Here is a 16,229-nt window from a genome sequence, read left to right as displayed (position 1 = left end):
CGTTGTGCTCGGTTGTTGAACTAGAACTTTTTCCGCTGTTGTTCCTCAGGACCATCCGGATGGGATGACCCTGGTGAAGGAGGAAGGGGACAAGGATGAGAGCAAACAGGAGCCAGAGGTGGTCTATGAGACAAACTGCCACTGGGAGAACTGTTGCCGCGAGTTCGACACGCAGGAGCAGCTAGTACAAGTGAGTATCGCAGCTGAGCAATTTCAATATCCAAAATATGTTGTTTGCTGCTGTTTAGCAGAAGGTATGCATTTCACTCTCTCACTTCCTGTAGGCAGAGATGTGTTCACACTTGACCCCAGTTGTTCTCCAGGACCAGAGTTTCTTGTAGAGAAACCGGGAGACACAACAGGGTGTTTACGACTGTAAGATGGGTGAAGCCTTACATAAGCATCTTTCCAAAAAACACACAGCAAAACTACAACGTCTCTTAGTTTGTATGCTGTGAGAGTTTCCTCTCAAGCTCAGTAGATCCCAGCAACATCGACTGCAGCTGTGCCATTCTGCACAATGCCTCCTATCAGGCCACAACCTCTGTCTGCGTGTCTGTTGCAGCAGCAAAACCTACAGTAGAGGCAGAGCTGCAGGCATTGACTGATACTGCTGCTGGATTCCTGATTGGATCCAGGGACGCTGGTAATGGGCTCAGAAGCTGGAGAGCACATCTCACAGCTGAACGGTGCTAACTGATTTGGCGGGTTAAGCCTCCCAGAGTCAGGATGTGAGCTTTGTGTCCAACGCTGGACCGGCCTTCCTCCTCCTGTCTGTTATCAGAACTCTCACACAACCCGGGAGATGGATGGCTCACTCACTGCTGAGCTAAATATTAATGACATTATGGTCGCGTCACCCCCCCCAATACTTACACTGACGCTATTAGCTCTGCTGCTCTCTCGCGGCCTGTGAACCGCTCAGCCGTCAGCCAACTGAGAGAGAGCACGCCGAAGTTTGGAGAAGTGATGAAAATACACCAATATGATGCTGTGAACAAGGGACGCACACACATGAAACACACATCAGCACACATCTGATAGAAAGATCCTCAGCTCTCCACAGCTGTCTATTTGCCGTCTTGACATTGCAATCCTCAGCCGCGGTGGTAACCCCTATCTATAATTGATATCCTCAGCGCGGAATGGGCTGCCTCCCGTGTTTGAAGGGCTCGGCTCAAAGGTTGAGAATCTTGACAACTTCTTGCCCCTGTTTCAGGAGGCGGGATGGAAGGGGAGGATGGCTTGCTCACATCCTCCCCCTACTGTAGTCACACCAGGTGGCCATCTGAGCCAAACAATGTCCTCTCATCCAGCCTAACCTTGCCTTACTATCAGATCGCCATGTAGACAAACCCCAACACCAACATAATCATTATTAGTTTTCCGTTTTTCCCATCTCGGAATTGTTTTCTCTTCGTGCCGTTTGACTCTCTGATATTTTATTTCTCATTTTCTATGCACATGCAGATATGCAGAGAGATGCCAATAAAAGTCTTCGCCTACAGAATCCGTGCCCTCTAATTCAGCAGAGCGGACGAGAAAATGCTCTTATCTCTGCGCACCCCCACCCCCCTCAGTAATAGGATAAGTACAGTATTTGGACCACAGTGGCTCTCCTCACACACTGGGAGGGGTTTGGGTTGGGGGGGTTTGAGGGGGATTTCCATATAACCAAACAATGGAGCGTCCCTTCCCCCTTGTACTTGTCTTCTGAAATGGCTTTGGGGAAAAAAACATGATGAGGAAGAAAACTCTCCTCGGTTGTAACCGATTTAAGCACAAAGTTTATACATAGATTCATATTCAAAATGTGACTGCGTCTGCGTCATGAAATAAATGTTTCTTTTAAGTATTAAAAAGTAACAGCCGCTCTGATTCAAACATCCCGTTTCCTTTGTGCTTGGCCTAATTTTAGAATTAAGCCTTCACGCCACCCTCATCGCTCTCCACCTTGTTCAAAAGCACTCCTGCCGCGCTCCTCGTGCATATTTTTACACTCTCAAGCACGCTCTCACCACGACACGCCACGGCGTTCCTTTATCATCTGCGCTTAAGCGCTCTCGGTGCCGCCGATAAGATAAACATCAGATCTACGCAATTTAGCTCACTTATCTGGCCTACCCAGTCAGCAAAAGCGAGGCGGGTGTCAATTTTAGTTTGCTGTATTTATTTCATTTATTACATTTCAACTCTCTATACCTCTCCGTCTCTCCCTCTCTCTCTCTCTCTCCGCTCAGCTCCAACATTCTTTTGCTTCCCCATTTTTGGGCATAAACGTCTCCCTCTCTCTCGTTTTCTCTTTCATTTTTTTCTCCCTCCCCTCTTTCCCCCTTGAAGGGAGTACTTTTAAAGATAAGGCCTGGTGGCTTCTTTAATGTCTCTCTTGAAGTGGGCTTTTTTTCCACTCAGTTTTGTCGCCAGAGATGCCAACCCCACTCTCCCATAACTGCCTAATATGGCCTTGCTCAACAATCTTTTATTATTTTCTCATTGATCTATTACTGATATTTCACCATGGAGAAATTTACAAGGGAGCTATGCATTTTCAGGGCCGTTGTATGATGAAAAAAAATTCATGTTAGCCATAGTATCCTCTCTGTGATGGCTATGAGAAAAGAAGAGATGCATATAACCAATTAAATTAAATTATTTATTAATTTAAAGATGACATGAGAGGAAAACTTAAACTAACAGTGGCATGTGGAATCAGTGAGCGCATGAGGAAAAGTGTGGAAGTGCAATGTTGCATGGTGCAGCAACACAAACCATAAAGAGAACCAGCAACTGAGCTCCAAGAGGGTTTTTAAAAGAGCACTGGCACACATGGCCCAGGTGTTGCCAGTGTTGCTGATGAGCCCAGCAGGTGTTTCCATTTCACTGATGACCCTCACCTCCCAGTACCTGCAGGGCAGAGAGGGTCTTCACAGTGGCAGAGCAGTTAGAGTTGTTGGATATGGGCAAAAAGTAATCAAATGTGGCGTTATGAAAGGTGAGAAAATTTGAATCACCATAAAAGTTTTTTGTTTTTTCATCACATAAAAACTGAATTAGCATAATTTATTCTACAGTTTCTTTTTAAAAAATGACTTCTGTGATTACCCATTTTAATCTTATTTTTTCTGAGAGTTATTTCCATGTCTACCTACAAGAAATGTGTGATCTTGTGTGATATAACCTTCAACTGCTCAATGTGAGAGTTCAGGTTCTGTCCTGTTATTGTAGGCCTGCTATCAGACTGATTTCTGGGGCTGTTTTTAGACTACATATCAGTGGTGGAAGAAGTACTCAGATCTATTACTTAAGTAAAAGTAGAAATACCACAGTGTAAAAATACTTTATTACAAGTAAAAGTCCCACATTTAAATTTTACTTCAGTAAAAGTACAACATATACTTAAAGTACCAAAAGTAAAAGTACTCATTATGCAGAATAATATATATTATATTATTGCATTATAATTATTGATGCATTAATGTGTTCATCACTTTAATGTTGCAGCTGGTGAAGGTGGACCTCATTTCATGTCATTTTAATTACATTAAATACTTCTGGGTAGTTTATAATAACACATCATCATTTATTAGTTGATTATATTTTGTATTAATAATCTGAATCTGTAAAGTAACTAAAGCTGTCAGATAAATGTAGTGCAGTAAAAAGTATATTTGCTTCTGAGATGTAGTGGAGTAGAAGTATAAAGTAGCATCAAATGGAAATACTCAAAGTACAAGTACTTCATAAATGTACTTAAGTACAGTACTTGAGTGAATATACTTACTTTTCACCTCTGCTGTGTATGGGGGGTGTCTGATGGCATTGGTGGTCTGTCTGTGTGTGTTCTCACAGCTCATCAGGTCTTTGCCACCCTCCACAGTCTCCCCATCCTGTTCCAGGTCATCTACATAGGTGGCGCTGTGAAGTCCTTGTTCTTAGACGGGGAGCCGGCTCTCCCCGTGTGCAGCCTCATAGAGGCGGCCGCTGTGCGCCTCCCCGGTGTTAAAGGGAGATAAACGCGGGTGCAGTCTGAAGGCAGCCCCCCTCCCTGGCTGCTGGCGCAGGCTTTTAATTGGTAAAATGCAGATTTTTTTTTGATCAGGAGAAGGATTAGGCCCCTTATCTGTCAAGAGTATCTTACTCTAAGATGAAAAGACTGTGCTGAATTACACATGCCAATTCTAGCTCCCTGCCCCCTGCTCGCTCACTCACTTACTCTCCATCCTCACAATTTCTCCCCCTTTTACTTCCTCCCTCCTCCTTCCCTCCCTTCTTTGCCTTTTTCATGCTCTTTTTTTCCCCCCTCTCTTTACACAAAGCACTTCAGCAACTGACATCACAAAAGAGCATATGATTTATTAGGCGGTGTTTGATAAAGCTAAACGGTGTTGCGGGTCCCACAGCTTAGTGAAATTGCCTTGTAAACAGGCCCTCTTTTCATGCACGCTTGCATTCTAATGCATGAGGGCTGTGTCCCAGAGAGGGTTTGATAAGGAGACGTGGAGATGGATACTGAAGTGGGCGAATGTTGAGAAATGGCACTAAAGGAAAGATAGGATTCTGTGTATTACAGGAATGTGTGTAGAGATGGGTTTGAGCGTTCAGATAGAGGGACGAAAAATAATTTAGAATCTTATTTTTGTAGAAAACATTAAAAGCACCAATCAAAGTGTGATTTAATGCTATTTATGTATATGGATGTTTTAGCCATGCACCCAAGCAGCAGGGGTCTGGACCCAGAAAACCATGCACCTGTGTGTATATATGTGTGTGTGTGTGTGTGCACCTCTCATACGTCACAGGCGGCTCCAGTGTCCCCTGTGTCCGTGTCCCCGGCGCTCCCTGTCGCGCGACTCCCTCCTAAATCCATCTTGGTGGCGTTTTTACAGTTGTTGGCCGATAAGCTGGCAGGGGGAAGATGAATAACCTGCCGCGCCGCCGCTATCAGCACCTGTTTGTCGATTTAGCCGGCCAACGGGGCCTGTCTGCTCAGCATGGAGATTATTGATTCAATAAGAATTGCCATTAGATCACGCCATTAGGTTCCTCGGCGGCCCCTCTCCCCGTGCTGTCTGTCCCCCTCTCTGTCAGCTCCGAGGCTCATGCATCACACCCGTCAACGACCTCCTTCATTTGTACAAACAGGGCGCGAGTGTGTATCTGTGTGTGTATGTGTTGTGCCAGCCACCCGCGTGATCCAACGCCAAGGCGCTCTCCCCATCGCTCTCAGCCGGGGGATATTGAACGCCGCTCGCAACAGAGCGATTGCTTGCCACAGGGATTCCCTCACAGAGAGGAAGAAAAAGAGAAGACGAGTCAGGTTTTTCTGAGACCGTGGTGGGGAGAAGATCAATCTTGGGGGGAAAACTTCACTAACGTCCGTGGTCATCCAGTCCCCAATCATTTTCTGTGGAATTAGTCTTGTTTTGTCACTTTAGAATTAAAAAAATGTCAAGTGAGAATAATGGAGGTCCTTTGCGGATACATTAATGTCAATTTCACCCTTTGCTTTTGCTGTCGCACCCTGCTGGTACTGCGCTGACTCATTTGTCGATACTCCCCCTTTACTGTTACCGGGAGTGCAGCAGCAGACTTGGGGTCTTGAAGAAAGATTAAAAATAAAGGCGGCTTCTGTTGGATGTCACGGTTGTATGTGGGGTCATGATCTGGCCAGTGGGCAGGGCGCAGTGAGGGTACAAAGATGCCATTGTCAGAGCGGTGTCCTGCCTGGAGGGGAACTGACCATGGATGCTTTATTTGCTTTGTTGCTGCATGTTTTATAGTTCAACAATCTTGCGAGTGAGTGCTCAAAGAGAGCACGTTTTCCCCAGACGTTTAAGAGCATTCAAAGTCAAGTCTCTATTTATCTCCCTTCCTTCTCTCCTGTTTCCATCCGTCCCTTTTCATTCACCCCCGAGGTAAAAAAGACTCTTCTCCGCTGCTCAGGAATGTAATAATACCGGTTTCTTCTGGTCAGGATATTGTGTCTGTCTCCCCGGGTTTAAATTGCTCCCTGAAAGGCACTTCAGAGGCCACCACACAGTGTTGTCTCTCAAAGAGAGCGCCAGATGTTGACTTTGTCCCCAGAGGGTCTGCATGACATTTTTTTCATCCTTCATTCCTCTGTTACATCCACCACTTACCCGGTGTTACCAGATAGTTAGTGAGGAAAGAGGGAAGATGGAGCAGGAGGAAAAAGGTGGCGCTCACAGATATAATGCTTGGCTGGAGTTGTAAAGCCCCTCGCATTTCAGATGCCGCGACTGAACTTCTGATTTCTCGCCCCTATCTCCTCACCTCCCCTCCTTCCCTAAGCCTCAGATTGGAAGTTGCCACGGCAGCACAACTGTCAGCACTTGTCATGGAGGGGCGAGGGCGCCAGTCAGTGTGAAGTGAAGTGACAGGGTTTTATATGAAAATCCTGTTCGGATCGGACACTGAGACTCACGAGTCAACAGAGGGAGGCAGAGAAAGGAAAGAAAGAATTAAGAGAGATGAGACAGGAGAAATTAAATGGAGAAAGTACCACATGAAAAGAAATTTAAAAACAGGATAGAAGATGACGCACCAAGCCGACGCTCGGCCGTCGGACAGTTTGGGGCCGTCGGTGAGCGTCCGTCTGCCTAGTTTTTGTGGTTTGTCCCACATCGTCGGCTCTAGTCTGCCTGTGTTTGAGTTTTTTTGGCTGCTTCAGCATGTTGAATTGGCGGTGGCGCCCGTCGGTGAGAGAAATCAGTCACGAGAGAGCAAGAGAAGAGAAATGGAAGTGAAGATAGCAAGCCAATGAGTAAAGTCTAGAAGAAAAACACAGAAGGCTGTTCTCATTTTTCATCTTCATCTCATCTGATCATTCCAATACGGTGGTGAGTGAGAGTGGTGTGAAAATGATCGGCCGACGCCGCTTTGTTTCATGTACGTATCGTAACAACGGCTTGCATATCGCTGTCCTCGGTCTTCCGGTTTCCATTTTTGAATGACGAATACAGACTACCGCCCCCTGCTGGTGTGGAGAGTGCAACTTTTTGGCCCAGACTAAGGCGACGTGAGGCGGCGCTACTGGTGGCCTTCGTCGCCGCTAGTTCTTTGATGTCGGCTTGGTGTCTCTGGGCCTTAATGCTGCAGAGCAAAAAATCCTCAAGCTGAACAACAAATCAATTCAAAGCAAAATAACTTTGGTTAAAGTTGTTTCATCTTCTTTTCCAGCACATCAACAATGACCACATCCACGGGGAGAAGAAGGAGTTTGTGTGTCGATGGGAGGAATGTTCTCGAGAGCAGAAGCCCTTCAAGGCACAATACATGCTGGTGGTCCACATGCGCAGACATACTGGAGAAAAGCCCCACAAGTGCACAGTAAGGAAACTCCTATTTGCACAGTTAATTTATTTGCAGATGAAAAGCTATTTGACACGTATCCTGCTGAGAGGAGGGATTCAGACTCTGTGTCCTCTTCTATCTCTCTCTTCCTGCAGTTTGAGGGCTGTGCCAAGGCCTACTCCCGTCTGGAAAACCTTAAGACTCACTTACGCTCGCACACCGGAGAGAAACCTTATGTGTGCGAACACGAAGGCTGCAACAAGGCCTTTTCGAACGCCTCAGACCGGGCGAAACATCAGAATCGCACACACTCTAACGAGGTATTAACAAATTTCACACGTTTGAATGAAGTGTTCAAAAGCAACGTGTTTCTCACAGCTCGTCTTTCCTCCGTTCATTCTCAGAAACCGTACGTGTGTAAAATCCCAGGCTGCACCAAACGCTACACGGACCCGAGCTCCTTACGCAAGCACGTGAAGACGGTGCACGGGCCAGAGGCGCACGTCACCAAGAAGCAGCGTGGAGATTACCCGCGTCCTCCGCCCCCACGGGAGCCGGGGGGCAACGGCCAGGGCCGGTCGCCAGGGCAACTTCCCCTGGGTGGGTACACGGACCAAAGGGAGTACAACCATGCTACCTCAAAACAGGATGAATGTCTGCAGGTCAAGTCCATCAAGACAGAGAAGCCTATGGTAAGACTTTATTCAAGACCTTTAACTTTATTTTGATTCTTTTCTAATACTTTAACCAAAGAAGCCAAGAGGTGAAAGTCAATTGTTTGTACCATTGCAACATCAGCGCCCAGCAGCAAAGCTACGCTTCCGCCATTTCGGACTAAAAGCGACTACCGGACCCCATTTAAAAGGTCCGCCTAAAATGTGCTGTACAAAAGTAAAACAAAATTATTTCTATTCTATTGTCATATTCTACCGAAATGGCCTATGTTAAACAATAAAATTAGGGCTGTCAATAGATTAAAATATTTAAGCTCAAATTACTCGCACATTTTTTATCTGTTCAAAATGTACCTTAAAGGGAGATTTGTCAAGTTTTTAACACTCTTATCAACATGGGAGTGGACAAATATGCTGCTTTATGCAAATGTATGTATATATTTATTATTGGAAATCAATTAACAACACAAAACAATGACAAATATTGTCTATAAACCCTCACAGGTACTGCATTTAGCATAAATAATATGCTCAAATCATAACATGACAAACTGCAGCCCAACAGGCAACAACAGCTGTCAGTGTGTCAGTGTGCTGACTTGACTATGACTTGCCCCAAACTGCATGTGATTATCATAAAGTGGGCATGTATGTAAAGGGGAGACTTGTGGGTACCCATAGAACCCATTTACATTCACATATCTTGAGGTCAGAGGTCAAGGGAGCCCTATGAAAGTGAATCCTCCTCACCAAAATCTAACATTAGAGCGTTATTTAACCTTTCGCAACAAGCTAGTATGACATGGTTGGTACCAATGGATTCCTCAAGTTTATCTAGTTTCATATGATGCCAGTATCTGCACTCTAGCTTTAAAACTGACCTGCTACAACCTCCGAAAGATCGATTGCATTAAAGAAATTAGTGGCGTTAAAATGAATTTGCGTTAACGTGTTATTATCGCGTTAACTTTGACAGCCCTAAATAAAATATTAGAAATAAAATAAGCGTTTCCAAAATGCCAGCTGCGACTGTTGTCAAACAAACACAGGAGTTTCGTCTCTTTGCTTCTGTACTCTTTGCTTTAACTACTAATTCCTTTACTTTAACATAGTTAGCTTAAATGTCTATTTCGGTTTCTGTGTGATTTAACATTGAATTGGGGGCATGCACGTTTAACACTTCTAATGAGCAAACTTTTTCTTCCTCTATCCAATGCTTCGGCATTTCTCTCCTTCCCTTTCTAAGGACAGTGGGTAATCAGGTGAGATAGGTGTCCCTTCACATTGCATTTGTGAAATATTCTCACTTTTTCTCCATCTCGCTCATAGTTTGATTGTCTGTTTATTGTATTTTCTCATCCCATAAGTGTTTGACTTTCACCCATAACACGTCTCATTGTAGGGTTCCCTCATCCCTCACATTCATGAAAAGATTATTCTTGTGCCAATGATATTTACCAAAGGCAATGCATTTTTGTGTGAGCAATGCCCATGCCTTTGGGCAGAACTGTGAGGGCACTGAAAGTATGCCCGCCGCTGCCCAGGGCGCCATTGTGCAGCCAACTTCATTCACCAGTAAACGGGGTGAATGCCCTCGAAACACTGTCGACGCTCGATGCCAAAAAAAGTAATTCCATTATTCCTCAGTGCAACATAGTCCCTAAAATTCAGTAAACAACCTAATTAGGCTGTAGCCGCTCTCACAAGAGGCCTTTATCCTATTTGCCTGTCCTCTGAAAACAACCCAAAACATGATTTATCTTTTTTTTTTTCCTTTGCTCGCGCGTGTTTGTCCTGACCGGCTCACAGGGGGAGGCATTACTCATGCCCCAATAATGTGCAAAACTTCCAAACATGAATGCAGCAGTTGGTTCTGTGGTTTGGACAACCAGCTCAAACTGCAATGGTTATGTAAGATGATACGAACGCATGAATAGAATTATCTTTCATAATGGTCTGTCTATTTTTATGATCATTGTCTTATGTTATACGGAATACATCCTTCAAAAGATTGCATTGTATCATTGTTTGTGACGTATGACACTGCATACCTTCTCTTGTGTTTCCTGAAGTAAACTTGAGAATCATCTTATATCTTTTCTTTATTCCCTCCCCTCTCGATGTGTCCGTCAGACGTCTCAGCCAAGCCCTGGCGGTCAGTCTACATGCAGCAGTGACCAGTCCCCCGTCAGCACCTATCCCAGCTGTGGAGTCCAGCTTGCTGTGAGCGCCGGACGCTCGCCAGGGGAGGGGCTGGAGGAGGACGAGGAGCAAGAGGACATCGAAGAGGAGGTGGAGGAGGAGTGCGATGGCGAGCGAGCCCCCATCATGGACTCCACAGTCTCCACGGCGACCGCGGCCATGCTGACCCTGCAGGCGAGGCGAAGCGTCGGCCGCCCCGTGCGCTGGATGGAGCACATCAAGATGGAGAGGCTGAAGCAGGTGAACGGAGCGCTGCCCAGGCTGGGGACCCTGTCCCCTACACCGCCCCCTAAAGGTTCCACACTACCCAACATCCTGGGGAAGGGTAAGAATCACTTTAAGTTTACATCAATTCATCCAAGTGGGTCCGAGAACCTTATTTTGAATGCTCTTAAAATGTTTTACCAAAGTCTACAAATTAATAAAAGCATGTAGTTAGGTAGGTTGAGCTTGTTGGCATTTTTCTGACAAGTGAAGCCAATGAGGAAGTGCCTTAAACTTGCATTCTTTCTAACAGCCAGCAGGGGGCGACTCCTCTGGTTGCAAAGAGAAGTCTGATTGTATAGAAGTCTGTGAGAAAATGACCCTACTTCTCACTTGATTTAATACCTGTTAACATTGTAAACATGAGTTTATGGTCTCAGTCGCTAGTTTCAAGTCTTCTTCAATACAGCATGATGTTCATTTAGTAAATTATGGTCCCATTTAGAGACAAATAGACCATAAAGCAGGGTATGCTTTAGGGCGTGGCTACCTTGTGATTGACAGGTCGCTACCACGGCGTTGTCTGGTCTGGGAGTTGTCCGTGTTTTCGTCTTATAACTTTAACCCTTTCACAGTGTGTTTTCAGTTCATGAAAGTTAATTGTAACCTTTTTGGTCACCTGAAAACATCTTATTCAGAGTTCGGTTGTATTTAGCTCCATCCTCTCGTGTCACTTCTGGTTGCAAAAAAACAACATGGCGACGGCTAAAATGCCGATCTTTAGGCTTCAAAAACGGCAGTCCACAAACCAATAGGTGACGTTACGGTGACTACGTCCACTTATATACAGTCTATGTATATTAAAAAGCACCTGTACACAGAGCTTACACATCACCACAGATGTGTGTTCAAATCACGCTTTGAGAAATGAATTATCCTGAATTCCATCTTGCCCATCTTGGCTGAAAGCATTCAGGCAAAACAAATGCTTAAAATGTATTGTTCCGCTAGAAAATGGTATCAGAACCATATCAAGCCGTATATCATATCAGAGAAAATAGCATGTAACAGTGTTTCATGGCCAAACGCTGCCTCTTGTCATTGGTAACATCTGTTTGAGGGATCTCTCCACACTTACACTTATTTGGCTTTTTCTCTCTCTCATCCTCCTGTAATCTCCTTTTCACCAAACTGTATTCATTCCTTTTCCTCTGTCTGTGCTTCTCCCCAGGATCCTGTCTGGGCAGGCAGTGGGGGGTGTCTGCTCCTCAGCCACCTGCTCATGCTGAGCTGGGCAGCACAGAGCTAACGGTGCTCAATTTGCTCCGAGACCGGCGTGACAGCAGCGGCAGCGCCACCAGTTCGGCCTACCTGAGCAGCAGTCGGCGCTCCTCAGGCATCTCGCCCTGCTTCTCCAGCCGGCGCTCCAGCCAGGCTTCCCAGAGCGAGGGCACGATGGCGGCCGCCCACCACCGCCGCCTCCACAACCTCAGCTCCACCGACTCTTACGACCCCATCTCCACTGACGCCTCCCGCCGGTCCAGCGAGGCGAGCCAGTACGGAGGTGGGACGGGAGGAGGGGGTGGAGGGATGCTCTCGGGTGGGGGCTATGGAGGCGTGGGAGGCGTAGGTATGGGAGTAGGTCACGGGGGGTCCCGGGGGATGCTCACTTTAACCCCGGCGCAGCACTACCACCTGAAAGCCAAGTATGCAGCAGCGACTGGCGGCCCGCCTCCCACGCCTCTCCCCAACATGGAGCGCATGAGCTTGAAGACTCGCATGGCCATGATGGACGACGGTGGCAGCAACAACTCTTTGCCGCCTCTCGTCAGGCCACATTGCTGCGGCGACGGCACCAACGGGTACACCAACGGGTATACGGGACACACAGGTTACAGGAGGAGGGTGCTCTATCCTGGCGAGGGGCCGCTGAACGGGAACCGGAGGGCCAGCGACCCGGTGCGGACGCAGCCGCGTGACATTTGCAGCCTGCCCCCAGTGCAACGCTTCAACAGCCTTAACAACCTCCACCCTCTCCCACCTCTGTCTCATCAGTCTACACCTGAAACTCGCAGCTTTAGCCTACAGAACTACACGCGCTCAGAGGGCAACCTGCAGAGAGGCCTGCAGCACTCGCCGTACACTCCTAGCATCGCAGAACACGCCGCCTTAGAAGCCCTGGCCATGGAGGACGAGGCGGGCATGTTGCTCGGCGATGAGGACATGCTCCCGGACGACCTGGTGCAGTATCTCCACTCCCAGGTTCAGGCGGATGCTGGCTCCTACGTGCACATTGAGGACCAAATAGCTGCTAGCCAAAGGGACACCTCCCAGCCATCTATGGAGGAGATTGAACAGACTTCAGGGTTGAACATGGCCTTCCCCGGGTCCCACAGTCTCCAGATAGCAGAGCAGACGAGCCCCAGCAAACTCCCCATCCAGTGGAACGAAGTGAGCTCCGGTAGTGCTGACAGGTCCCCTCAGAGGGAGCCAAACCGCCAGTGTGGAAGGTGGTCGGGAGCAGAACACGGAGCGCCTTTTGGCCGGTTTGGAAACATGGTGGTTCAGCAGCAAGCGCCCCTTGACTTCCAGAACAGCTGTGCCCAGGCTAATCAGTCTCCGAGTGCTTACTGCGTCAACCCCGGGGTGAAGCTAGAGACGTCGTCGCCGCCGAACTCCTGCATGGAGATGAGAGGTCACAACTCTGCAAACACCTTCGGGAGGAACTTCTCGCAGATCGTCGACGGGCCTCTTCCGCAGGGCTTCAAACAGCCGGCCTCCAATGGACCTCAGAAACAGAGCCACTTCCAACAAAACCACAACACCTCTTGCCAGATCGGGAACATCCTTAGCAGGGCTTCTCTGGACAACCTCCCCAGCCTCTCCCAGGGAACTGCTCTTCATCATCACAACCGGCAGGTCCACGTCCCCCGCCCGCCCAACGGTTACAGGAACTCGGTCAGGACCCAGCAGTATCTCAATCCTGAGAACTCTGGGGAAATCCAGGCTGGTCTCAACCAGCAGCAACAACTGCAGAGAAGTGGGGACCACTGTTCCCTCGCGCATCAGGTATCTGGGCTGAAACTGGAGGCCCCAGACTACTTAGAGCAGGACTTTGGTGACTGCCTCTCTTACGAGCCAGCGGATCACAAGGCCTCCTCGTTCCCCGTCCTGGAGGACCAGTGCTTGCTGAGCTCCATGGCCGAGGGACAAAGCGTCGGCGGTGTCGGCGGGACCTCCGCGGCCCTTCCCTCCCCCGGTACAGACCAGGTGACCAGCACCGTGGACGGCAACGTGCCTGGTATATTAGACGAGGGCGTAAGCCTGGACTTTGGTGTCATGCTGGAGGATGGCTACGACCAGGGTAGCCTGGTCTCGGGGGTGTTGAGTCCCTCCATCTTCCAGGGTCTGTCCAGGACCTCATCACGCCTGACCACCCCTCGAGCGTCCGCCACCTTCCACAGCGTGGCGCCCGGCCTCAACAACATGGCGATCGGCGACATGAGCTCTCTCCTCACCACGCTGGCCGAGGAGAGCAAGTTCCTGGCTATCATGCAGTAGCTGCTCTCCCTCTCTCTGCTTTCTCCTCCCTTAGGAACAAAATGGAAAAAAAGGAAGAGAAAAACTCTGGTGTATGTGAAGATTAAGACCAAAGTGGCAATTATGAGAACTTTATAATGTACTTAAAGTGTTGTGGAACAGGCTGTTGCCATTTATTTTGTAAAAAAATATCATCCCACACAGAGACGGGATGTGTCAAAATTATGTATAGATAAATAGTTATATTCCTTTTCTGGAATGTAGACTATTTTTGGAAGCTCTTCTCTTTGTATTTCTATGTGACGGTGAGCAACACGTTCACTTCTTTAAAACAGTATTCTGTGTATTGTCACTGTTTTTTTGTTTTTTTTGCTGTACACACTGTTGGTAAAAATGCATGTATTCAAGGTTGAGTTAATATGAGTACATAGACTAGCCCATGTGCCAAGTATCTACAGGTACAAATCCATTCTGGTTACAGCAGGTTGGGTCATGAATTTAACAGACCCTGATGATAACTTTATATATCATAGGTTTTGAATAAGTGGTGTATTTACATTTGTTGTCATTTTTGTTTTGTTACTTTTGTGAATCTGTAAATGTTTCAGTGCTTCAACCAAGTTTTACCAAGTGGTGTTTGTATGGTATGGAACACAAGGCACCGTAGATAGTCGTCTCCTTGATATCTTGATTTAGTTAGTCCGGTAAGGTACTCACAAGTGTGTATATAACAGTGTTTTTATATTCTGTTTGTGGTAATCTGATTATTGACGTTGGATTGCACGGTTGTTCGGAGGCGATATGGAAAAAGGACATTTTCTCCTCGATGATCAAAGGTCCCATTTGGTGCTTTATGTATGCTTACATAAATAGATATGAGTACTTCATGTTTTGAATGACCAGCAGCGGTCGGCAGCACATGAACTCCCCCCTCTCACGATGATAAATGCTGTAAAGTGACGTGTTTTGATTTATAGGAAATCATCTGTATTGTTTCCTCCAAAGCTCTTAAATTCAGAATGTGTACTGCCATCGAGTATTGCAGTGACTTTGTCAACAGTGTTTGTATTGCCTTGCAGTCCGATGTGACTGAACACAGATTATCGAGTAGTTTATTCAAAGCAATGAGGTACAATTTTTTGTTTTACTGGTACGTTTTGTCATTTTTGTAGCTGTGCATTGATGGTGTTTTTTTTTGTTTTTTTTCTTCAAAGAAGTAGAAATCATTTCCTTTGAAAGAAGGAAATTACATTGAGGTATGTGCCTTATACGTAAAGAGAAAGATCACTGCCAATCTTCCATTGTGAATTATGAGAAAAATTTAAAATAAACATGTAAAGTGTTTTGAGAGACCTGAGAAAAAAAAGATAAAATGACAGAACATTTATATAAGAAAAGTCTGACTATCAGAAAAGTTAAGATTTGCGAAATGCATTCTACTTTTCTTTGATTTTTTTTTTGATTTTTTTTTTTTTAAGTTTTCACATTTATTGTGCTCTTTTATATATAATGTGTAAATACAATACTCTTTCTGTAGGTTTAGCAGAGGAAATGGGGAGTATCCTGGGGCCAATAAAGAATTGACTTTGAAAGCAGGGATTCCCAGGCCCTGGGTCGAGGCCAGACACATCTGGCTCAGAGCGGAGCGCCGAGTGCCCAGCACTGCCCCGCCACCGCCACAAGAGCCACTTTGCTCTTTTATAACTGACTACAAATGTTTGTATGGTTTTAATAAAAACAAGAAAAGAAATTAAAAAGATTATATTTTAAGTCTCTTTTCTTCTTCATATACTGGTTCATATACATAGGAGGGCTGTCAGAAGCAAATTCATTTTAACGCATTAACACAACTTTAGTTTGTAGTGGGCTCAGTTTTAAAGCTAGAGTGAAGATACTAGTACCATATGAAACAAGACAAATCGAAGGAATCCATTGGTACCAACCATGTCATACTAGCTACAAGCTGACCTCAAGATATGTGAGTGGAAATGGGTTCTATGGGTACCAACGAGTCTCCCCTTTACAGACATGCCCACTTTATGATAATCACATGCAGTTTGGGGCAAGTCAGTCAAGTCAGCACACTGACACACTGACAGCTGTTGTTGCCTGTTGGGCTGCAGTTTGCCATGTTATGATTTGAGCATATTTTTTATGCTAAATGCAGTACCTGTGAGGGTTTATAGACAATATTTGTCATTGTTTCATGTTAATTGATTCCCAATAATAAATATATACATACATTTGCATAAAGAAAGCATATTTGTCCACTCCCATGTTGATAAGAGCATTAAT

The 16,229-nt window shown here is 46.3% G+C and overlaps 1 protein-coding gene across 2 annotated transcripts in view; it reads left to right on the top strand.

Annotated features, from left to right (window-relative positions):
- The window catches only part of gli3 (GLI family zinc finger 3), a 104,585-nt gene extending 88,889 nt beyond the window's left edge, over positions 1-15,696 (top strand). For both annotated transcript variants that reach the window (XM_074622505.1, XM_074622504.1), the window contains 6 exons: positions 50-190; positions 7,201-7,350; positions 7,470-7,634; positions 7,719-8,006; positions 10,122-10,515; positions 11,626-15,696. In XM_074622505.1, the coding sequence (XP_074478606.1) occupies positions 50-190; positions 7,201-7,350; positions 7,470-7,634; positions 7,719-8,006; positions 10,122-10,515; positions 11,626-13,955 (3,468 nt within the window). In that variant the 3' untranslated portion in view covers positions 13,956-15,696. The remainder of the gene's footprint in view (positions 1-49; positions 191-7,200; positions 7,351-7,469; positions 7,635-7,718; positions 8,007-10,121; positions 10,516-11,625) is intronic.
- Positions 15,697-16,229: the final 533 nt, after the last annotated feature.

Source organism: Sebastes fasciatus, chromosome 21 (genome assembly GCF_043250625.1).
Source record: "Sebastes fasciatus isolate fSebFas1 chromosome 21, fSebFas1.pri, whole genome shotgun sequence".
Taxonomy (NCBI): domain Eukaryota; kingdom Metazoa; phylum Chordata; class Actinopteri; order Perciformes; family Sebastidae; genus Sebastes; species Sebastes fasciatus.
Note: the sequence above shows the minus strand (reverse complement) of the source record. Positions and strands in the feature narration are given on the sequence as shown.